The sequence below is a fragment of the Brienomyrus brachyistius genome, chromosome 9, assembly GCF_023856365.1.
Source record: "Brienomyrus brachyistius isolate T26 chromosome 9, BBRACH_0.4, whole genome shotgun sequence".
In the NCBI taxonomy this organism is placed as follows: Eukaryota; Metazoa; Chordata; class Actinopteri; order Osteoglossiformes; family Mormyridae; genus Brienomyrus; species Brienomyrus brachyistius.
The window spans coordinates 27,886,118-27,909,660 of NC_064541.1; the positions used below are offsets into that span (position 1 = coordinate 27,886,118).

Sequence of the window (23,543 nt, forward strand, 5' to 3'; positions counted from 1 at the left end):
TGCTACTGCTTCTGATGCTAACGATTCTGCCCCCCCCCCCCCCCCGAATGCAGCTCAGGCCACAGCCGCCTTCCAGGCCCGCTATGCGGAGATCTTCCCCACCAAAGTGTGCCTGCAATTGAAGATCCGCGAGGTCCGGCAGAAGATCATGCAAACGGCAGTGCCCTCCGAAGCCGGCGGCTCGGGGCTTGGGGCTGTTGGTGGGATTTCGGACCTGGTCTCCCTCCCAGGACCCTCCGGCGGCCCGTCAGGCGAAGGAGGGCTAGGGGTGGAGCTGTCAGAGAAGGAAGCAGCATTGGAGAGAGCACACAGCCCCGGAGAGCACCGTGGGGGCGCCAGCGAGTCGCAGGAGTCTAGCAGATGAGCCTGGCAGGAGGTGGGACAGGTTGATGGATGGCTGCTGGTCCCGTGCCCCCCCCCCCCACCACCCCCCAAAAAAGCCTAGCTTTCTGCCTGTGCCTGGACCTGCCTGTCTCATCAGCCCAGAGTGCCGGCTCAGAAAGCGGTGGGGGGTGAGGGGTGGGTTGTTTTGGAAGGGTGTAGCGTGCAGGGAGACGGATGAGGGTTTCGGAAGTGAGCGCACTGAGTTTCTTTTCCTCAGAGACTCTTCATGCACGGCACAGATCTTCTCACTACCAGATACGGATACGGAGACGCCGAATGGGCGAGTTCCCACTGCTAGCCCAGTCCGGCCTGGCTGGGCACGTGGCGCTATACAGGACACACAAGGGGTCCTGGACTGGCGTTGTTTCTTTCAGTCTTTTTACAGGCAGTCATTCATTTTTATTTTTTTTAAATGAGGGTTAGAGGAAAGTAGTTCTTTGGTTACTAAAGGGGGCGGGGTCTAGTTCTTCCACCTGTCACTGGCTCATTTAGCTCTGCAGGACATTGAAAGACTGAGCCCCATTGGCTGGAGATCACATTGATGAATGGAGAACCACATATACATCTTGTTCCATTTGGCTCCGCCTCTAAAAAAAATGTACTAGCTCCTCCCACTCTTCAGTAGCTGGCAATCAGGGCCAGTTACTTGAGAGCTCCGGGGGGAGTTCGGAGCTTCTGCCTTCCTGTGATTGGCCAAATTGGACGGCCATGAAGGAAGCGGGGGATCCGTGAACGCCGCTCTCGGGCCCTGACTGTTCAGCCCGGCAGTGGCTAAGATTAAATTGAACTCAAATCTAAACAAACCTAACAGAGGGATGAAGAAGAGGAAGGACTTATTTCCCCTGAAGGCAAGCAGAGAGTTTTAACTTTTTAAAGGAATATAAACTTGATTTTAAATTGACTCACGTGATTCTCAAGTTCATTATATTATTATTATTATTATTATTATTATTGTTCTTACTGTTATTGTGGATGCGTATTACCCACAGAATTAGCCCTCACTGCTGTTTTGTTTTCTCATCTTCTCCTTTGTGTTTTGGAGAGCATGCATGAAGGACAGCCACTCTCCTCTCTCACTCCTCCTTTGTCTTCCCTCTTTAAACTCTCCCCTTCTCCTTACAGCGTGTGGTGTTTGAAGGGGAGTAACTGCTTAAAAAACATAAGATTATTTTGATACTCTCGGCGAACCTCGTGACCCCCACCCTCCATCCCTGTGCTGCCATCATTGTCCCCCTCCCCGTTCGTCTTGTCACTTTATTGCTCTGTCCTACGCCCTCCTGTGGGCGAGTGTGGCATGAGTGTTTATGGGCAGGGAGCCTGGCTTGGTATCTGGCTGTCCCCTGTGCAGGAACGGGTTGTGTTGTACATATTTACTGTAGAGTCACGGGACTCGTTATAAAAATCCAGAAAAAATGCATAATTGAATATTAAAAACGCCGTTACCGAAAATAAAACTGTAAAATAAAAAAAAAATAAATGACTATGACTATTAACAGTTGTGTTACTCCTTGTTTTACTGAGGAAATATACAAAGTCTATATTAATAACTTTTTAGTTGGTTTCTTTCAGTAATCAGAGTAGCCGTAAGATAGCGGCTTATTACGGTCAGGATTTAATAGCGCTTTATAAGGACTGAAGAGAAGAATTGTGAGAAAAATATGTCCATGGGACAAGATGAAAATGAAGATCTATTGGCTTCTTTCTTGTGCAGAAATCTGGAATAAAATGCGATTGATCATGGCTGCCGCACACTTGTGTGTTGGCTCCTTGATCAGTTATGATGATAAAAGGGGTCTTGGTTTCTAAATGGGCATGTTGACCATGTGCAATATTTCTTACATAGAAAGCAGCATAAAATGACAATAAAGATTTAACACAGCACCTTGGCTGCTTGTAGTTTGTTTGTGAGATGCTGACAGTGACTACCCTCCTCCTACCCAAGCATGTGAACAGTGCCCACCCAGATGGTCCCCCAAATGTATTCCAAGAACAGCAGTGATGCAGTTAGAACAACTACGAGTTTACCCAAACACAACTTTCTGAATTCTGAGCTATCAGCTTTGTACATGGAGGATTTATTGTGGAAGGAAAACCTGTCTATCGAGTGCAAAACCCATTCCTACAAATACTTCACACATCTTTGCATAACTGACATGTGAGTCTATTTTCCACCCATCCATCATCTCTTATCCACTACAGGGATGAAGAGACTATCCCAGGAAGCATAGGGCAGAGGACACCAGTCCATCACAGGGCACATGTACTGGGCCAATTCACCAGAATTCAGCTGCATATATTTCGACTGTGAAAGGAAACCTGTGCAGTACGACAGCATGCAACCTGCACACACACAGGGATTCGAACACCCAACCCTGGAGATGTGAGGCAATAGGGCTACCTACTTAAGAACATTTTGAATTAAGACATCCAGACACCATAGAGATGCAATGATGTAAAGACAGGAAGTCGGGGCCAATCAGCTCACAACCTATGAAACACCAGTGGAGTTTCACCAGCCACCTCAATCCATCAAGAGGCGCTGTTAACACTCCTGAAGGGCTGGGCTCAGCAATCACCCCAAATTCCCAACTGTCATGCAGCTGTGAAAATAAAGGCAGTCCCATAGGTTAATAACATTTGACTTACAACTCGCACTTGCGAATGCACTGCCATAAATGCTATTATAATAAAAATCACAATGGTTTATAATAATGCACGCAATACTTTGTGACACTCATGAAAACATCGAACAGGATCAGCGGTTCGTCAGCTTGAGGCGCAGTTAAGTACTGTATGCGGTTACTTTTATTTCTGTATCATTATGTGCTGTACAATTCATTTCAAAATGTTTTTCATGATTCCGACTAACACTAAATACCCATATTTAGCTGTTCTGACTTGCCTACTAATTCTGCTTAAAGACAGACTTGAGGAATGTATCTCATTCGTAAACTTCCTGCCTGTACATTGCTAAGTTTTACTTGTTCAGCGACGGTTCTGCCCAAGCCTCTTACTATCTGTGCGGCTGGATACGCATCTTAAATGAGCTGTAAAGGTAAGACAGCCAGACCGTACAGCGCACTGCTGCCCTCCCAGGCTGCTTTGTTGGATTCGGAGGCCAGGCAGCAAGAGAGGACCAGGACTGCAGCTTGGTATCAAACAGCACTGTCATGTTTATTTACAGTGAAATGAGATTCAATTTAACAGCTGAAGTAAAAATCACATTTACAAAAAAGAAAAAAAAAATGTACAAACTGTAAAGAGGGATGCATAGACCACATGGGAAGCAGAGTCCTTGGCCCTGCCCTCCCCCGCCGCATGCTGGTCTTTACAGCGTGTGTGTGCACAACAGCTCAATGTGTATAGCTCACTTCTGCAGTGCATTATGCTCTGTTACGAGGCTTATCATATGATTGTTAAACCAAACCCCCTATACACACATTTCAGTCGCTTCTGACTACTTTTTTTAGTTGTTTTTATTTCTTTTATTTTACTAGCCCTAGTCTCCCATGGGACTGGTCGACTGCAGTGCTCAGAGCAGCTGTAGGCTGTCCACCGTTATGGAGTCCATACCCAGGCTGTTCTCCAGGGCTGTGTGGTAGATCTCGATGGCCTCCGCCAAGGGCAGCGCCCCTCCTTCGCTGGTCTCAATGATGGCGATCGTCTCCCCGAACTCATTACACATGATGGTGGGGGTGTTCTGGGTCTGAGGAGGAGACAGGAGATATGAAGCTCTCTTCTCACAGCCTCTGGTTACACTTAGGCTCGTGAACGTTCATCCTTACCTGCTGCAGCTGCTGCGTCTGTATCTGGATAACCTGCGGCTCCCCCTGAGGACAGATTCCGGGTACTGCGCCCGCAAGGTCCACTGATGAAGCATCTAACACTACCGCCGCTGCCCCTTCGCCAGCGGTGCTGGCGGCCTGTGGCCCATTTTCGGGCAGGTTGCGGGCGTGGGTCTTGCGGTGGTTGCGCAGGTTGGAGAACGTCCGGAAGGCCTTGCCACAGATGAGGCAGACGTGCGGCCGCTCGCCGGTGTGTGTGCGCCGGTGCTCGGCCAGGTGCATACTCTGTACAAAGCTCTTGTCGCAGAGCTCGCAGCGGAAGGGCCGCTCACCCGAGTGGGTGCGCAGGTGCTCCCGCAGGTGGGTGCTCTGCCGGAAGCACTTGCCGCACTGCGTGCAGGGGAAGGGCCGCTCGCCGGTGTGCACTCGCTGGTGTAGCACCACTCCGGACGAGGACACAAACAGCTTGCCGCACACGGGACATTGGTGGCCTTTGGTACGGCCAGCCGCTGAGGTTGCGCGGCGACGCCTGGAGGTGTGGCTCAGCTGATGCAGCCGCAGGTTGGCCGCCGAGTTTAGCCGCTTCCCGCACATAGTGCAGTCCAAACCCCCACGGCAAACTGGGGCTGCCGTTTCCGGTGGACCAGGAATGCTGGCCCCGTTGGAGGTCTCGCCTCCCTCCGCTGGCACGGCGAGCACCAAACCGGGAAGGTGGGAATCGCCCCCTGGTGGAGGCTGGCTGGGGGGCATGGAGAGGGAGTCGGGGGGAGTGTCAGCGTGAGCCAGGTGAGGGTGCACCTCAAGGCAATGGCGATCCCGCAGGCGCTTACGCAGGAAGCCTGAGGGGCAGTGGGGGCAAGGGTATGGTGCGGGGGCCCCGGGGTGCTGGGTGTAGCGGTGGATGGCCAGCTTGGCTGGGCGCAGGAAGGTGGCGGGGCAGTCAGGGCAGGGACAGGGAGGAGGGTTGGAGTGCAGCAGGCGGTGCTGCCGCAGGTTGGATGACTGTGTGAAGGCCTTGTGGCAGACGTCGCAGCGGTACGGCCGCAGGCCCGAGTGCGTCAGCCCGTGCCGCGACAGGTTGGCCAGGGACGAGAAGGTCTTGCCGCAGTCACTGCACTGGAAGGGCCGCTCGCCTGTGTGCGTCCGCAGGTGGTTGCGCACATGGATGCGCTTCTTGAAGGGCTTGCCACACACGCCACACTTGAAGCGGCGCTCAGCCACGTGCACCGTGCGCCGGTGACGCACCAGCCGCAGCTGCGAAGGGAACGCCTTACCGCAGGATGGGCACGGGAACTCGGAGGCTTGGGACAGGGTCGCTGCCAGTCCAGAAGAGTCGGGCTGCGAGTCTCCCACCAGGACATCGGCCATGTCGGTGGGGTGAGACATCTCGCTGCCCTGTGCTCCCCGAACTTGATCCGGGTCAGGCTCTGGCTCCAGCCCATTCTCCTCCCCGGCCGCAGTGGCTCCTTCTTCCTTCTGGGAGCCCGCAGTACCAGTCTCCACCCCGCAGGGGTCGCCGTATGCCTCGGCTTCCACTGGCGTGAACACAGCAATGGCCGCGGCCTCCCGCTCCCTGGTAGCGACCTCATCCTGCTCCCTGGCTTTCTGCAAGACGCTGAGGTGTGACAGGGGCAGGTGTCTGGGGACTGTGGGGATCTGTCGGGCAAAGAGAGCACAGTAAGATCACACGCACAGACGCAGAACCAGCACGTCCTCCCAGTCACATGTCCGAACAGGCCATACCATGGTAATGGGAGTAGAGGGAGCCCGAGCCATATGTGTTCGCCGGTGGTACAGGAACTTGGTCATGTTGGTGAAGGTCTTGGCACAGAACTGACAGCGATGGAGAGGCTCTGCCGTGTGGGTCTTCCTATGAAGGGAGGCGGACGCGTAAGTGCTGGGTGCCCGGCCTGCCCGATGCAGGATACAGCCGCTGGCCAGCGGTGACCTACCTGTGTATGACCAGCGTCATCTCGGTGGTGAAGCCATGGCCGCAGTCCACACAGAGGTAGCGGGCCTCGCCAGAGTGCGTGCGCATGTGTGTCTGCAGCGACGCCGGCTTCTTGAACACCTTGTCGCACTCAGGGCACTCGTGCGTGCCGTGCTCGTGGACGCGGCGGTGAGCAGCCAGCCGGTTGGCTGAGGTGAAGGTACGCTGGCACTCGGTGCACTGCAGCGGTACGGATACAGCGGCAGAGGGCTGGCGGGGGCGCGGCAGGCCGAGCTGTTGCCGTCTCTGGGGGGTGCCCACCACCCTGAGTCTCTCCTGCCCGGGGTGGTCGCTCTCACCCAGCCGATACCCATCCTCTGCCTCATCCTCGTCATCCCCTTCGCCCTCCATTAGCCCTTCCTCCCCACTCTCCTTGTCCTGGCCCAGGAAATGCTCGCCCTGGTGCTGCAGGAAGTCCTCGGGTGTTTGGAAGAGTAGGGCGCACTCGGAGCACTCGTAGGGGTGGATGATGACCACCTGGCTTTCATCGTCCATCTTCGCCTCTCCGGGCTCCGCCGACCGGATCGGAACCGTCGCCACACCAACCGTCCTCCCACCGTTGGATTCCAACGGGCTAGGCAGAAGCGGGGGCAGCAGCCTGGCCCTCCGGAGGGGGGGCCCCGCCGAACCATCTGCCAGAGACTGGGCTGTGCAGATCTGCAGCTGCAGGGTTGCCGAGCCTTGTACGGGGGACACGGATGGGAGAAGAGCAGTCCGGGGTGGTGTCGAAGGCAGGGAGGACATCTGCTGCTGCTGGGCTGCCAGGACCTTGGGGGGGGGGGGGTCATAGACAGAAAATGGGGTCAGTGATATGCGGTCCTATCACACCAAAAATTGTCCATGAAAGGATAGAACACAGAGGCTGAAATTCTGCAGTTGACATGGGTGCGTCATCACCTGGGCCAGGGTGAGAATTTCCCCGGCTTGCTGCTCACTGACGATCAGATTCTGAACGTTGACCAGCGGCGTGACAGTGCCGTCGGCCTGCAGCACGAACTCCTGGAGAAGGAAGACAAAGCATGGCGTGGCTGTTAGCCAGGTGCTGCCCTCTCTCCGCGCGCTGGCGGCCTTTCACTTAGAGTCACTCACGGTGTCGGTGCTGCTGCTCTGCCCTCCGCTCTTGTTGTGTGTCTGTCTGTGTGCCAACCACACCTCCGGGGTATCGAAGAGGGCCAGGCAGTCTAGGCACTGGTACTGTATCTGGCCAGACAGCGGGGGCGCCGTTCCCGACTCGCCGGCTGCCACCACCTCACACAGCTCTGGAACAGGAAATGCGCGTGACATTCCTCCTACTCAGAGTGCCTCAGCTCAGCATCCAAACCTCAAACAATTTGCTGCATCTTCAACTTCCGTCCCAGAACAACAGACCCTCCTGACTGCTGCCTCCCATCCTGGGGTTTCAAAAGCACATTAATCCCCAACTGTAAGCTCCCCCAACACAATAAACATACAATCATAACTGATGAATAAGTTCTTCCGCAAAACTACCTGAAAACAAGGTAGTTGTTTAGGGTGCTTAGGTAGTTGTTTAGGGTGTTTAGGGTGCTCTTTCGTCTGAAAGAGCACCTTAAAAAAATACTGATTGTGCAAATTATGTAATTAAGGGAACGACAAACTGCACACCCACTGCCTTCTGGGAGCCCAATCTCAGACACTTGCTCTATTCCTTCACAGCTGCTTCCTTTATGCTGTCTAGTGCTTCCGAGGGCCCTTCACAAAAACTTTTCTCTGACCCCCCAACCCCCACCTACCCTGGCCTGCCTCCACCGCCCCCTCTCTCATGTGCAGCTCCTGGTGTAGAAGCAGCTCCTCTGGGTTTCTCAGCAGGGTTCCACACTCCAGGCACTGATACTGGCTCTCCCCTTGGCCCACCAGGGCCTGGTGGGGGTCTGTACTGCCCGCCACGGCCACCGCCGCCTCTGCCTCCTCGCCGTCGGGGCCGGTATGACTCTGCTGATGCACCAGAACCTCCTCCAATGTATTGAACAGCTGGTGGCACTCGCTGCACATATACTGGTGCTGCACGTACAAGCCCTCCATCTCCTCCTGCTGGTCACCCATTGTCACTGCGGGGCTGGTGCACAGGAGGGGCGCAGACTTTCTGCATGTAGAAACATGGAAAAAGACCGATGAATATACATACTAATCTGTGTCTGAAAAGTGTATTTTCTGTGGTGTGTATAATGTCCAAATGCACAAGGACATAAAGTTGGTGTATATGTCTGATTCCCCAAATCATACCAATAGTGGGCCTTGGGAAAATAAAACATAACTAATGATAAGTCTTCATTAAGTTTAACTCCTGCTTGTCTAATGTATTATTTTCGTTTTATCTTTCAAAGCGTGTCACTTACAAAGGACACATGGCATTCTGTGTCACACATTAATGAATCTGAATTCTATGTTTTCTCAACCCAAACATATTTCTAAAAATATGTTTAACTCCCACCACAGCTTTCTTTACGTTTTATGTCAAGAACAATAAGGAGATTAAAGTTATAATAACAAGGTTATGCAAATGAGTAGAGATACTCGCACTTTAAATTTACAGATTAATTGTTATTTTATAGCTCGGCGTGCTTCGCTCGGGGCGTTTGATCGATGTCCGTTGACTTCACTTCAGTCAGCTTCCAGATTTCACATTTCTGGTTATGATACAGAATGAGTTGGCTAAATCCATAGCCTGGCATTGGTCACGGCACCAGAAGCCGCATGCTATGCCCACTGTACACAAATGCAAACGGTTTGATTAATACACACCAATCTGGCTATTTAAAATGATCGGTCTCTATTAAGGACTCTCCCCAATACATTCAACTAGGCATATGGTATAGTACTCATTAGTTAGCTAAAACCTCCCTTCAGCAGACGTACGCACATATAGAAGCGTGTTTATTATTAAAAACCGTGTGCTTGACTGTATACTGAAGACTTAGATGTGAGAATGCTTTAAAAAAGAAAACAGCTGCTTGTTTACTTAATATTCAGTCCACGTTGATAAGCACGACTCCTCTATCCCTGACTCACATTTCTCCGATCACTTCGTCTCCCTCCATTCTCCACCGTGTACCCCTGTGTAATGGCCCGTGGCGAGCAAACGGTGGCGCTCTCCAGATTCCCCTGCCTTTCTGAGACGCACCGCTCTCTCGTGGCTGCGGCGCCCCGGTTCCAAGCGGTCGTCAGGCGGCGCTCTCCACTTTTCTCCGCAGGTCTCCTGTAACAAGCCCGGGCCTTCCTTCCCTCCCGGATCACCGTCTTACCTCTGTTACAGTTGTAGTATAGTCCCCCGTGCGGGTGACTTGTCACTGCGCGCCGAGGATGCAGTGTGGCCTTCTCTGTCGTGACACCGTGCAAAATTCCTCCGGCTTTTATCCGACTATTTAAAATGCATTCAACGTCTCAGTATAAACACGTTCAAGGAAGCCGAAATACAACGTTTGTCCGCCGATCTCCCTCTGTCTCCGCGCCGACCCGCCCCTCGGCTTGTCCGTGTGATTTAAGGCGGTGCTGATTGGACGGACGGCCTGTCACTCTCCATGTGGGCCCATGCCGGGCGGATTGGAGTTTTTCAGCTGACGTAGTTTGGGGCGGCAAAAGGTTACATGTCGCCATTACGGAGAAATGAGCGATTAAAGTGGTAGCGTGACTTAAAAAGTACCGCATGTTGTCCAGAACGCAACGGGGAAATTCTGACATTTTTAAGTTTACTCGGCATTCAATCCTTCGTTGATAGCCCGTGGGATTTCATCCTATCTTCTTAGTCAGTTTTGTATATGTTGTTTCGGACAACAAGTGAAAGGGCTAGTTTATCACTTGGCTAAGTAATTTGTCAATATTCGTAAATAGAATATTTAGCTGCTGTGCAGCGTTTAGGGTATGGAGTTTAAGTAAAAATGGTCTGTGAAGTAAGACTAGCTCCATAACTTCAATTTCAATCGGGAAACGAATACATTTCCCATAAGTCCTATCACTTTGGGACGAGTAGGGGTGTGTTGGTTCTGCTTTTTGCCTAAGACACCATTGTAAAATAAAGCATTTTTTCTGTTATAAATTCAATCTAAAGTTTTGTATAAATGTGAAAAAAATGACATTTAATCAGGATAAATTATTATTTTTTAGTGCTTTTGTTATTCAAACATTCTAATGAATTGACTGTCCGGACTTCGTTACCCATGAGGCAATGCGCGTAGCGGTGCGTTTCTGTGCGTCCGGTCTAACTGCTCAGACAGAAGAGAGAGAGGGATAGACGAAGATATTCACCGATACCGTGTTAATGCCGCCTTTCTTTTATCGATTTTTTTAAAAGTCAAAATAGACACATCCGGCAATCGTCTGGCCCGATTTAGCGACCCCTCGTCCCCCCTGCCCCGACACCCTAGCACACAGATATGAGCGGCAGCGGGCGGCCCAGGACCAGCTCGTTTGCCGAGCCACCAGGCGCTCCCGGAGCCGCTGCAGCCGCCGCCGGATCGGCCGTTGCTGGTGGGAGTGCCGCAGGAAAGACTGGGGCTTCGCAGGCCTCCGGGAGCAGCTCGTCAGGGTTTGGTAACTTGAAGCTGGGCAGTGAGTATTTATTTAATAATCTAAAACTATGGGGAAACGGGGCTGCTAAGTAAAGTAACACGATCCGAGGAGTGAGAGATCATGTAATGGAGTTAAATGCCAAGCTAGCTGTGTAGTTTTTCTTTTCTTATTTTGCGAACGGCCCATTTGGATAAGGAGCTCTGATGCTCTCCCAACAGCTATTTTCGACGGGCTTTAATCGAAAAAGGAGAGAGGCCTCGAGGAAATATGGGCGTCGGAGGCAGGAAGGAAAGCACTAATCGAAATAAGACGAGAAAACTACTTATTGAATAAAGATCCGTCTTGTGGTACACAACGAATACTTGGGCTATAAGTCTTTTTGTTTTTTTGCCTGGAGCTAAAGGGGCCGAAATCTGGGTACTGGTATTTACCGGCCGAATTGAAGTTGTTTCTTGGTAATACAGTAACGAGTACATTGCGGGGCTTCTACGTGCTAAACCATAGGAACTTTACGGTATCGGTTACTGTTTTAGCGCAATCGATCGGATCTACTGCTTTAAGAAGAAATAAAAATAAATTGTGAATTTGCAATGGCAAAATCTAATACCGAAATTAGTTTCCATTTGCCTCCCTGATTCTTCAGTTTATCTTTAATACTAAAATGAAACGTGATCTCCTTTTACGGCTGTATCTTAGATGCAGGGAATATTGCCTTATTACATTCATTAACAAACGCGAAATTCTATTAATCTAGTATACTGTATGACGTGCGACAACGCAACAAGTCAAATGTTTGCTCTTAAGGGAAATGCTTAGACTTTTTACAGGTGACATTCTACATATTTTTTTCATGTGGATTTATAGGCCTTATGCATTTTAACAAGTATGGTTTTCTCTGAATGTGACTGGTTCACCAGTGTGGTTGTTGACCTGTGTTGTCAACTACTGTCAAGTTTGAAACCCACTGAATACTGTGTAGAAATGTTTGTTGTGTTTATTAGATAGCCACTGATATGTGGGCTCTGTTAGAAGTGGCAGGTATGTGAGTGGATATTGCAGCAGTTTGTCCTTATATCGACAGACAAAAGATATTTAAGAATGATCATGCCAGAACTTGTGGTTATGGAAAGGCTCATGTGGGAGATATGTAGGTGTGTACGTGGCAAGTGTAGGGGATGTATAGGGGAGTAAGTGGCCAGTGTATGGGATGTTTGGGTGTGTAAGTGGCCAGTGTAGGTGATGTAGATAGTTGAAAACTTATAAGTAGCTAGGGTTCAGTTTGACCCGATTGCTGCAAGGTCAGTTGCGATACTTGATTTGGATCGTTCGATGGATCGATCTGTGACTGTGATCTCGGTGCTCGTGCTCACCACTTCGGTGCCTATAAAGCGGATGTAATTAGAGAGACTAGTGAACGGTTTCATGGTGTTAATTTAATTTGGCATGTCTGCAAAAAAGAGTTTCACTTAGTTGAAAAATGGAGGTGAGGTGCACGATCGTCCTGAGCGGTGGTGCACTTCTGCAGCATGTCAGTGTGCGCTTTTGGCTGTGTAACTCTTAGTCTGGCAGTGGTAAACGGCAGGGGCACAGCTGGAGTGTGTGTGCCAGGTTTTGGGGAACTAAAAGGACAAGGACTCGGCTCAGATCCTCGCAGTATCAATGTCAGGTACACCGAGGTGTATATTTGAGTCTTGCTTCCCTAAGATCTTCTCTCCTGTTGTTTTTTTTTTTGGGGACTTTCTTGACGCGAGCCTGCCGATTTTGTAATTTCCGAGTTAACAATACCGTCTGTCGTGTCTCTCAGCGCTGGGGCCAATCGCTGGACATGTTTAAAAACAAAGGAGCTTGGTGTGATGGTGATATAGAAATAGTGGAAATAATTCTGAGGCTGTGAAGTGCAGCAGTGATTTTTTTAAAAATTAGTTCTTGTAGTCTGCTGAAGTTTAATGCCTCTTTTTACCTGGTTGACAGGGGAATGAGTCGGAAGCAGCTGATGATATCAAGTCATTTATCTGTTTTTTGGTCTCTGGCTATGGCAGCAGAGATTTACGGTATAGAGTCACAGTTTGGGTAACCTGACTGTAAAGTGCTTTGATAGTAAATGCAAGCGTTTGCTTCTCTAGTGTAAGTGCTGCAGTGCTTCTGTTTTTGAGCCATCTTTTAATCTAATTGGATATACATTTTCTAAATAATTATTGTAAAAGGTTTTGTATCTATCCTATCCATCAGCAATAGACCCTGCAGATCAACACGAGGACTGGGAATAATGAGGCATTTCTAATTCGACAGGGTGTTTGAGGGGCAACGCTAGGGAACATTATCTCTGCTATTTGGGACTTTGGCTTTTCTCGCTTTGCGGTCGCTCTGCCCAGTGTAGAGAAAATGTCAAACGTCTTTGGTGCGTAAACGTGTTGGGATTAATTTGAGCGGCTTTCAAAACAAACTGGGAGATATGGACCCTGCAGGGGTACAGGTAACGAAGCGGGTGCATGTTTTTTGTTATAATATTCAGTAAACTCAGTGTTAAATTTAGAAGATTGGAGAAGGTTACTAATTTGGCATGTTATGAATGGGATAGTTACTCTGAAAGTGAGAAGTCGCGCTTATCAATGTTTTATTAACGTAAGGGATCCACATTCTTTAGCTACTCATTATTGCATTTATTATTAAAGGGAATATCTTGATGTTCATTTTTAATGATTTGGAGAGTTTTTGGAATGGAGGCTAATGCTTAATTGTGGTCAGGTGAGTCTTCCTGTTTTCATGTGTAACGCTATAGGCAGCATTGTGACGTGCAGATCTGCTTTGTACCTATGGATGTCACCCAGAATTTCCTCCTGAATGTACGGTTTGAGCGCAGTTATACTGTGAGAGGTGTTTAATATTTTCTTTGTTTAGTGGTTTTTTTCTGGAAATTGTTGTTGGGATCTTTGTAGTTATTCTCAAGAAGAAAACTTTTACAGAGAAACCGGAGCAGCATTTTCCCCCCTCTTGGACAAAATCTGCATTCACAGTCATTAACCAACCATATATGGCTGATCACTTTTCATCTCAGTCAGTCTGTTTGGTGCTGGAGATGCCTTTAGAACTAAGAATCATATGCTAGTGGTGTGCGTGTTTGGTCAGAGAGGCGCTCGTGGCAAGGATGGTCTACATCCCCGGTGGTGCCGGTCCATCCTGAGCTGACCGCTCCCGTGAAGACATCATTCCGGGGATTATCGTCTCTTTAGAGAATGGCATTAAGACGAGAGAGAAGCCTGTCTTCTGCTAGAAGCAGCATGTAGACAGAGATGCTCTGTGCAGATGAGCTCTCTCACTCGTTACAGCAGTGCCGCACTTGTCTCTGCAGGGCAGCCTGCCGCAGATGACTTTCGTGTTCCATTACCCTGCAGTCTGCACCCTACACCTGGTAGATCTTTTTTTTTTTTCTTTCGTTTTTTTTTATTGTCAGATGACGTGTGCAAATATGACGGCCAAAGCAGATCGGGTTGCCCAAGTCATAATCTGACCAATCAGAACAGGGAAACATACACACGCCCATTTTTGGTTAGGGTTACAGGAGGGCAGTACCACTGTTCTTGTGACTCCACGAGTCACGACGATGTGCTCCCAAGTTCCTGTCAGCCATGTGGTGCCTCATCGCAATCCAGAGAGCCTAAGGTCTTGGGTTTTGGAAGGAAAGTGCCATGTGTAAGTCCCCCAGGAATGCAGGACCGTGAGCACCGGGCAAGGCAGCGGTGCATGAGCGAGTACTGCATTGTCTCATCTCTAAGGATCTGGGGGTGACTTAAGTGTGTAGGAGATACCGCCTGCGATGTCATAGCAATCCATGTGCTTCTCCCAGGGGACAGCGGCAAGGTGACGACGGTGGTGGCCACACCCGGGCAAGGGCCTGACCGCCCGCAGGAGGTGTCCTACACGGACATCAAGGTGATTGGAAACGGCTCCTTTGGCGTGGTGTACCAGGCGCGCCTCATCGACAGCCAGGAGATGGTGGCCATTAAGAAGGTCCTGCAGGACAAGAGGTTCAAGGTATGCAGTTGGCAGCAGCCTCACTCAGACGGCTCGGGAGATCCCAGGGAGTACCGAGAGCGAGGCCCGTTTGGCTAATGACATGCGCCTGAGGGATCAGGACACAGTGTTACTGTGCCTGACGTGCAGCCGGAAGGCAGAAGGGCGTCAGGCTCAAACTGGGGCTATTGAGATGCTGCTTTAACACTTTGAGAGCCTCTGCTGTGTCTCTCTGGCCCAGAACCGGGAGCTGCAGATCATGCGCAAGCTGGACCACTGCAACATCGTGAGGCTGCGCTACTTCTTCTACTCGAGCGGGGAGAAGGTGAGGACGGGGCGGTGGGATATTTTATCATGCTCCAGATTCACCCTTCTTTAAGCCCCTGCATCCTTATGAGAAAATCAACGGAGAGTGTTTGTGCAGGTAGTTTTGTTCATGGAAAATCCACCTTTTCTTTGTGAGCGCTGAGAGTTTGCACATCTCAGAAGGAATCTGCTTTTTTTTTTTTACCATTGTGCTTGGTGTTTCTGTTGTACTGAATAGACAGTTCAGTAACATGGTATCATCCTGATTGAAATAGCATAGCTTATGGGGACCAGAATAATGCAAAGCCCTCTGTGTTGGAGAAAAGAAGCTGAAGACTGTGCAGCTGTTATTGTGCAGTAGGAAGGCACTGACCTTGAGGAGCTTTCTCTCCGCAGAAGGATGAGGTCTACCTGAACCTGGTGTTGGACTTCGTCCCGGAGACAGTGTACCGGGTGGCCCGGCACTTCAACAAGGCCAAGACCACCATCCCTATCATCTACGTCAAGGTAACTACTCTCCCTTTTCCCTCTGAAACTGGAGGGCATCACACCAGGTGTGTGTGTTATGTAGAAGTAAACCATCTACCTTTAAAGTCTTTTTAGCCAATCAGTGTGGCAAAGGAGCTGAATGCTGGATAAATTGGCATTGGGAAGTTGCAGTCTGTCTTTCTCATTTTCATCATCTGCAGTCTGTCTCCATGTACACATTCCTGCTCACGCTGCAGGTCTACCAGTCCAGTGTTTCCCAAAGTCATTGGCAGCCTTGGTAATAAGGACCAAATATTAAATGTGATTTATTTTTTTTCTCCAAAGTACAATAAAATTATTGGCACCCCTGAAAATTCCCTTGAACAAAGTACAACATTTGCACGTTGATATGTTGCGTTTTACAAGCACACCTTACAAGCAATTTTTAGGGACCCTAAAGCTGTGATGCACTACTTTCTGTTCCATTGGGGTATAAATATGAGGTTACGTGCAAGTCAAACCCCCATAGGTATCCACCAGCACAGGTAAGACCAGAGAACACAGAAATGAGAATGAAATGAATAGGCTGTTGACCTCCGTGAATTTGGCAATGCCTTAAAAAATAGCTGCAAACTTAAATTGCCATTTCCTCTATTAGAGCAATAATTAAGTCTGGAGTAACTGGATAAATCTACCTGGTAGAAGCCTGTTCTCCACACACAATGCAGCAGTTGATTGCTTCCTGAGGTTACCAAGTCCTCAGAACCAGATGCCACCTTTATCCAAAAGAAACAGTTGGCAGCCATGTAGGAGTAAGCCTTTGCTGACGTCAAACAGCAAATGTAAGCTCCCAGAGTTTGCTAAATATTACTGGAGTCTTGATTGGACGTAGATTTTGTCAGATAAAACAAAAAAGATCTTTTTTTGCAACGAACACCAGAGGTGGGTTTGACGTTAAGTCAAAGTCATGACGACAAGCATCTAATCCCCACCTTGAAGCATTGTGGATATGTGCTAATGTGGTTCTGCTTTTCTTGCAAAAGCCCAGAGAATCCTGTATGGATACATGGCATTATGGTCTCCATCAAATCTGAGACTCTGCCAAGATGTTAAGACTGGTCTTGGTTAAGTCTTTGTCAGATCCAAAGCATTCCTCCACATCTAAAAAAAAAACACTTCACAGACCACAGAATCAAGATTTCTCAGCGCTACACTGACACAAACCACTGAACTTGTGGTGCAAGCTGAAGAGAAATCTTAAAAGTAAGGTCCAGGGTCTAACTTTGTAAAGTATCTTGAGATTTCATGTGGCGGAATGGTCTCAAATCCCTTGGATTTGTTTTCATCTACCATTTAAAAAGAAGACTTGGCACTGTGAAGATTTTTCTGTGTATAAGTTTACCTCAATGAGAGCTTAGATTTATTTGATTTGAACATATCACGCTAATGAACAGCAGGCTTTTTTTTTCCGTCGTCTTTTGGTTATTTTTTACCAAGGGTGCCATAAATTCTGGAGGTCACTATGAAAGCCTGTTTATCAAAGCCTGTTGTCTGACTGTGCAGTGCTCAAAGCTGCCCTTGCAGTGTCTCTCACCCTGCTGTTTGACGGTCCATCTCCCTGATCTCCTAAGGCTGCCCTTGCTGTGGTTGCCGGTCTAAATCAGTTGGTGGTTCATTGGTACTTGTTAATCGATTGCTCTCTGGTTCCAACAGATCTGTTAAGTCCTTAATCCAGCATTATTCATGTTTTATAATGTCTTTGAACTGCCAACTGTGCTCTGGGGTTAAAAAGTGGATGTTTTGGTGTTTTGCTGGGTGATAGCTTATCATGCCGCAGGGAGCGGTGCCTTCTGGGTTCCTCCACGGGGATCTGTGCTTAGCCTGAGACACATGCACCTTGCCTAAGAACTCTGGGTAGCCAGTGGCTAGTAAATAGCATCCCAACAATTCCTGGTGGTCGAGTGATAGATAGCAAAGGCCCACTGTGCTGGTGAATCCTACTTAATCCTTTGTGTTACTCTGGCCAGTGGCCAAGATGGTGATTCAGTCGCTTTGCAGACAAACGCCAGGCTTTTAGCCACCTGTCGCGTGACTGCAAAATCACTGACCCTCCAGTCCCTCCTCCGGTCACAGCCGTCTGCGAGGGGCCATGTTCCAGGAAACGGAAGCTGAAGCGAAGCCTGCAGGCCTGCGTGGTTTTCCTGTGCGCAGTTGATGCTGAGGTGATGGGGCGTCAGTGAGAGGTTGGCGCTCGTCTGTGCTATTGGGAAACAGCCCTCTGGTATGGGGGAATCACACCGTGCTGTAATCCAACGTGCTGCGGCCTGTTGTCGTAATCCAGCCCTAGGGGCAGCTGTTCTCCTCTATAATGGTGTTTAGGTGATGTTCATATAGCCTTTTACAGTGGTAATCTTATAGAGGCTCATGTAGCTGCAGACACGGATGTGCTCCCGTTGATGCCTCACTTGCTGGCATGTATATCCTGTCCCAGCAGTTCCCAGGTGTCTGAGCTCTTGAGATTGTACACCCAGCATGTCCACCCCCTGTTCCTGTTCTGACAGCTTTCCTTCCCTTAGGCCTGTTCTGTGTCCAGGCTCTACTGTTTTATGGTAAATGAGTCCTTGTACGGCCCACGGGCTCATGTCTCCGTGCTCCGTCGCCTTCCTCTCACTCCTCTGTGGCATAGAAATGAATCCCCCCCCACATGAAGTGTGTCCCTTCAGTGCCTGTGTGGTCTGGGGCTGCCATCTGTGTGCCCAAGGCTGTCCTGTCTCCTTTGTAGGTCTACATGTACCAGCTATTCCGCAGCCTGGCCTATATCCATTCCCAGGGGGTCTGTCACAGAGACATCAAGCCACAGAACCTGTTGGTGGACCCTGAGACTGCCATCCTCAAGCTGTGTGATTTCGGCAGGTGAGTCGCCCCGTTTAGGAGATGTAGGTTACTGCTGATAATCGTTAATGATCAGACTGCATCAATTGGTCACCCGTGGCTTCGCGCGCTGCGTAGTCATTCGCCGACCGTGATGACTGCACCAAGTGTTGACGGTGGTTTGTGCGAAGTCTGAGCTTTTCCGGCAGCTAGGATCGTTTCAAAACAAAACCAGTTTGTTTTTGTTTGCCCCTCCCCTCAGTGCAAAGCAGCTTGTCCGTGGGGAGCCCAATGTCTCCTACATCTGCTCGCGGTACTATCGGGCCCCCGAGCTCATCTTCGGGGCCACTGACTACACGTCCAACATCGACATCTGGTCCGCGGGGTGCGTGTTGGCTGAGCTGCTGCTGGGACAGCCCATCTTCCCCGGGGACAGTGGAGTGGACCAGCTGGTGGAAATCATCAAGGTGAGCCAGGGATGGTGTGACTTGGTCTGAGAGATCGGTTGAGTTGGGCTTCCTAGTGGCACATCTGGTCTTTAACAGAGTGGGTTAAATGGCTTGTTTGGATAACCTAAATGCATTGCGTTGGGTCGGTAACACTGATTTCCAAGCCTAAGCTCCGGCAACCACCATAACTCTCCACCTCAGGTTTTGGGGACCCCGACAAGGGAACAGATCCGAGAAATGAACCCCAACTACACGGAGTTCAAGTTTCCACAGATCAAAGCACACCCCTGGACAAAGGTAGGCTGTCCCGCAGGTCGTCGTACCTGCTGTCCCGCAGGTCCTCGTACCTGCTGTCCCGCAGGTCCTCGTACCTGCTGTCCCGCTCTGTTTTTGGTGAGTGTGTGCTTACCCTGTCCTGTCCCCCCAGGTGTTTAAGCCGCGCACCCCTCCAGAGGCCATAGCACTGTGCTCCCGCCTGCTGGAGTACACGCCGGTGACACGACTGTCCCCTCTGGAGGCCTGCGCTCACGCTTTCTTTGACGAGCTGCGGCAGCCCAGTGCACGGCTGCCCAGTGGCCGGGAGCTGCCTCTGCTCTTCAACTTCAGCCCCGTGGGTAGGTCTTCCCACCCCCACCTGCCCCCTCGGCGGTCTGTGGCCCAGCCAACATTGCACCCACCAACATTGCAGGTTAACTGCAGGTTAGCTGGAGGTTTCGATTTGAGAAGTCCCCCCCCCCCCCCCCAGTCTCAGCACCTAAGGTAAGGTGGTCAGTGTTGCCTGAATGGAAGTGATTTTTATGAATTAGATTTGTGTTTATTTTGCTGCGAAGACTCCCGCCTTTGCGTCCCCTCGGGATCGACGAGGCGTGCCTGCTGCTTTGTGAATATTCATACACGTGTGCTGGAGCCTCAGCGGCAGAAGTGCTACTATGAGCGCTGCCCCAGACAGACTAAACGTACTGACTGATTTTATTTTTGATAAAGATCCGCTCCCCCCTCCCCCTCCAGATGGTGGTGAAGCAGCCAGCTCTGTTTGGTCATACTTTCTGCCCTGCTAGTGAGCAGGGCCATATCAACGCAGGTACAGCTCAGATGGTTTCCCCTCAGTTTGCGGTGCGGTTTGGCTCCTGGCGGCAAAGGAAAAGTGCCATTGGTCTGCTCTTAGTGCAGCTCGCACGGGATAGCTGACCATCGTTAACTTTCAGTATTTAAGGAAGGACCCTTATGATGGCGACCCGGCAAACCAGCGTAGCCTCTCCAGAATAAACGTGCTGCTCCCAACAACCACATCTTCCTCATTTTATGCACATTATTTCGCCCGGAAGTCCAAGCTGATGAAAGCAAGTTCGCTTTTACTAGTGCACGGTCATTCACACATGAAGTAAAATGTTACTCAAAGTCCACTGTAAACTGTTACATATTGTGGAAAGTGACGTATGATGGAAAAGTGATTTCACATGAAGGACAGGAAGTATAAGGTCCAAAAGGAGCACCCTGCAGAGTGCCTGCTCACTCCTGAGGTTTTAATATAAACAATTAGGTTGAACTAAACTTGAGTAATATGTAAATAAGCATTAAGCACTTTGGTAGCCAATGGTACTTTTTTGCTGTCCAGAGGGGGCCAAAGCCAAAAAAAATGACCTTGTATTTTGCACAATGCAGTTTCTGGGGTGGGGTGGGTGGGTTTAGAACTAAAAAGGAGATTCAGAGGAAGCTTATGGCTGTTCAGCAGGTCCTGGTGTAGTGTCCAAATCTCAGGTTCATTGCTGAAGGCAGAAGTTTTACGGTCCTCGTAATTGTGAGGGAGGACAGGTATTCAGTAAAATATCTCGCCCTGTAAAGGGGTTTGAGATAACATCTCTTAATGGGAAGTACACAGTCAACATGCTAATTAATATACCATATAAATTTAAAGGGGAAGTGTGTGCTTCAGTGGGTTAGAACTCTGTGCTTGTAATCGGAAGGTTGCTGGTTCAGTTCCCCGAGCAAGGCCCTTAATCTCCCCTTCCAGGTGTGACCCTAGACTGTGACCCCTAAGCTTGATCTCACTGATATTTGTCCTTGTGTGTCTTGTGTACAGCAAGGTTGGGGAGGTGAAAAGAGAATTTCTCCAAGGGGACAAATGAAGTATTCTTATTCTATTAGACAGGCAGCTAAAACACCACTTTTATTGTCCCCTAGAGGGCAGTATGGGAAGCCTGCATGTTCCTTTGTCCCGCTGCTCTGTTCTCTGGTGCTCATGTTGGCGGGAAGCTGCATTTTAGCTCAAAAGGTCCGAATGCTGCTTTTTTTGAGGGAAACCGGGCTTCTCAAAGCACTCCTGACAGCTGTGTGACAGTCTCGCCGTGTCAGTGTGTGGAAGGCCGTGCTACTCCCTGCTAATGCACCCTCTCCCCCCCCCCGCCGACAGAGCTCTCCATCCAGCCCCAGCTGAACTCCACGCTCATTCCTCCACACGCCCGAGCACAGTCGACGCCTCCCTCTCACGGTAATGCGCCACCGTCAAACCAGCTCCGTTTAAGAACAAATTTCCCTTCAATTGCATTCCAATTGCAATTACGCTGTTAAAGGCTTAGGCGAGCTCCTAAGTCCCTTCAAGATGTTTGCTTAAATATGGAATTATTAATGCATCTAAGCATGAATGTGCCCTGTTTGCATATCTTAATGTTAGTCACGCTATCTGTCGTCTCCTCACTAGTTGTAGAGCTTAGGGTAGGCATCAGATATCAAAACTTGAACCCAATACCAAAACCTGTCTACTCTTGTATGCCTTTTAGATGAGAATCTGGCAAACAGTTCGATGGGATGAAAGCACAAAGGTGACATTTGTTCTTAATGTAAAGGGAAGTCAGCGAGACTGCCCAGCATCAGGGTCCTAAGCTCGCGCGATTGCATTCATTCAATTGTGGAGCAGGGGGATGGCAAAAAAAAAGTACCTAATGTAAGCTTCCTCTCTCCACCAGCAGAGGGCAGTGTCTCAGACAGTGCAGCCCAGCCCAGCTCAGCTCCTGGACCTCTCAGCAACAGCACCTGAACAGCCCTCGTTATCTGTCTGTCAGTCAAATCCCCCCCCCTACCCTCCCATTCCTCCAGAATTTTCCAATGTCATTGGCTCCAAACTGTAGTAAGCAAATACCACACGTGCACACAATACACCGCGCACACACAAGCAAACGCACACATGCAAACAAGTGTTCAGCATCTTTATGTCCCCCCCCCCCCCTCCCCACAACTTGTAACCCCTACCCTTTAAGTGAAAAAACAGTTCTAACACATAGGTTCATCGTAGTTATGCAGTAGGGTAGAGTTTCAGTCAGGTTAGGTCAGGTCAGTATAAGCTACCTCCAGGCGGACGCCCAGGGATTTCCGTGCAGTGCGAGGCTGGAGGTCTGCGTCAGCGATCAGACCTACGTCTGCTAGCGGCAGCGGTAACCGAGGGCATAGCAGGGCATCTTCAAGGGGCATGTTGTCTGTAATCTCCACTTTTTAATTTCATTCATTTTTTTAAAGAGAAAATAAATTTTATTTATTTGAATCTCACACTTTGTTTTTATAAATAATTGAAACCTGGTTTCCAAGGAATAAACACCATAGTGAATGGTTGTGAGCTAATTGTAGACATGTGACAATCCCGTGGTGTGGCTTTCTGACGGCTCCCCTCCTGGCTTCTGGGCCAATGTCGCCATCTGCTGGTCACCCCCAGGATAGGGCTCCGGAATCTCCGTGTGGACTGGATTTTTCTCCCAGCTGTCCATCTCACTGTCTTGTTTCAGTGGGGGGTGCCTTTCCCGAGGCTGAGGCAGCTTGCCACTCTGGGGCTCTGACCCTTAGCCGTCTTCGTCGTCAAAGCACTTTGTGTTGCCGTTGAAGCCACTGCTGTTCGTCTCCATCCTCTGGTCGTCTTTAAAGTGTCGAGTGTTGGAAATTTTACTTTTTGTTTAAGAATCGGGGGAAGTGTCTGCTTTTATACTTTTTAATTATGTGAAACTGACAACTTTTTCCATTTCTGTACATGTTTAATTTTTATATTCATTAGAGCATGGTGGATTTTAGATATTTATTTTAAACGCGAGTTGGCTAAATTCTGTAGCAACAGCGGCACCAGGTGGGGATGGAAGGGTACCGCGAGCGTGAACATACAAGTCTTACAGCTTTTGATTTTAGAAGGGACCGTCTGAGTTTCCTGCCAGTGACTGTATAGTCTGGAATCTCTACTTGTCCGCGTGCCATCTGCCCGATTGTCACGGTGGCGTCTTCCGGGACGCGGGGCGCAGTCCCTGCTGTCCCGCACCGCGGAGGTGCTCTGCCCTCACCCCGGGTCATGGCTGCCCCAGATCCCCAAAGTGGGTCTGCAATTCTGTGTCTGTCACTCGGCTTCCATCCCGTTCAGGTTCGACTGCTGTCCTCCTCGTTCCGGTTACTGTTACCCCACCAACCCCCCCGTATGCTCCCAGCTCCCACTGCTGCACCAGCTAAGCTACTCCAGACAGCAAGTAGAAACAGCCCCCTGCTTTTGGAGCCTCTCCCCCCAGCCCCCCTCCCCCCTGCCCCCCCCCTGCTAATCTGTAAATATAAACTTTTTTGTTGTTATTATATCGTTGTTCTTGTAATTTTTCTCTAGCGGGGTGGAGTCAGTCAAGCAAAGACTGGGCTCTCAGTCTGTAAATACAATTTTATTTCAGGCCTTTTTTGGGGGTGGGGGGGAAGAAATTGTACTGTTCTGTTTGAATTCTCTCTCCCTCCATCTCTCTCGTT

General features: G+C 49.7%; 3 protein-coding genes across 8 annotated transcripts in view; 2 read left to right on the forward strand and 1 right to left on the reverse strand.

Annotated features, from left to right (window-relative positions):
* The window catches only part of LOC125749523 (protein capicua homolog), a 36,284-nt gene extending 34,021 nt beyond the window's left edge, over positions 1 to 2,263 (forward strand). Inside the window, 1 exon segment of the mRNA XM_049026858.1 lies at positions 54 to 2,263. Within this exon segment, the coding sequence (XP_048882815.1) occupies positions 54 to 364 (311 nt within the window). The 3' untranslated portion in view covers positions 365 to 2,263.
* A 1,270-nt stretch (positions 2,264 to 3,533) lies between these two features.
* znf526 (zinc finger protein 526) lies at positions 3,534 to 9,628 on the reverse strand. Of its 3 annotated transcripts, none has more exons than XM_049026860.1 (8): positions 9,420 to 9,628; positions 7,911 to 8,260; positions 7,249 to 7,418; positions 7,057 to 7,158; positions 6,122 to 6,927; positions 5,913 to 6,039; positions 4,170 to 5,825; positions 3,534 to 4,090 (listed from the first exon to the last, which is right to left on the reverse strand). In XM_049026860.1, exons 2-8 carry the CDS (start codon positions 8,218 to 8,220, stop codon positions 3,917 to 3,919), a joined length of 3,345 nt encoding a protein of 1,114 aa, XP_048882817.1. In that variant the 5' UTR covers positions 8,221 to 8,260; positions 9,420 to 9,628; the 3' UTR covers positions 3,534 to 3,916. The 3 variants fall into 3 exon arrangements, with proteins under 3 accessions (XP_048882817.1, XP_048882818.1, XP_048882816.1); XM_049026861.1 differs by having other exon boundaries at positions 9,299 to 9,628; XM_049026859.1 differs by having other exon boundaries at positions 9,187 to 9,628.
* Positions 9,629 to 22,328, forward strand: gsk3ab (glycogen synthase kinase 3 alpha b). 4 transcript variants are annotated; one of them, XM_049026866.1, is made up of 11 exons: positions 9,629 to 10,722; positions 14,528 to 14,715; positions 14,936 to 15,019; positions 15,397 to 15,507; positions 18,251 to 18,381; positions 18,602 to 18,806; positions 18,990 to 19,085; positions 19,216 to 19,402; positions 21,199 to 21,276; positions 21,566 to 21,607; positions 21,752 to 22,328. In XM_049026866.1, the coding sequence occupies exons 1-10, from the start codon at positions 10,548 to 10,550 to the stop codon at positions 21,595 to 21,597; spliced, it is 1,287 nt and encodes a 428-aa protein (XP_048882823.1). In that variant the 5' UTR covers positions 9,629 to 10,547; the 3' UTR covers positions 21,598 to 21,607; positions 21,752 to 22,328. The 4 variants fall into 4 exon arrangements, with proteins under 4 accessions (XP_048882823.1, XP_048882822.1, XP_048882819.1 ...); XM_049026865.1 differs by having other exon boundaries at positions 21,755 to 22,328; XM_049026862.1 differs by lacking the exon at positions 21,566 to 21,607.
* Positions 22,329 to 23,543: the final 1,215 nt, after the last annotated feature.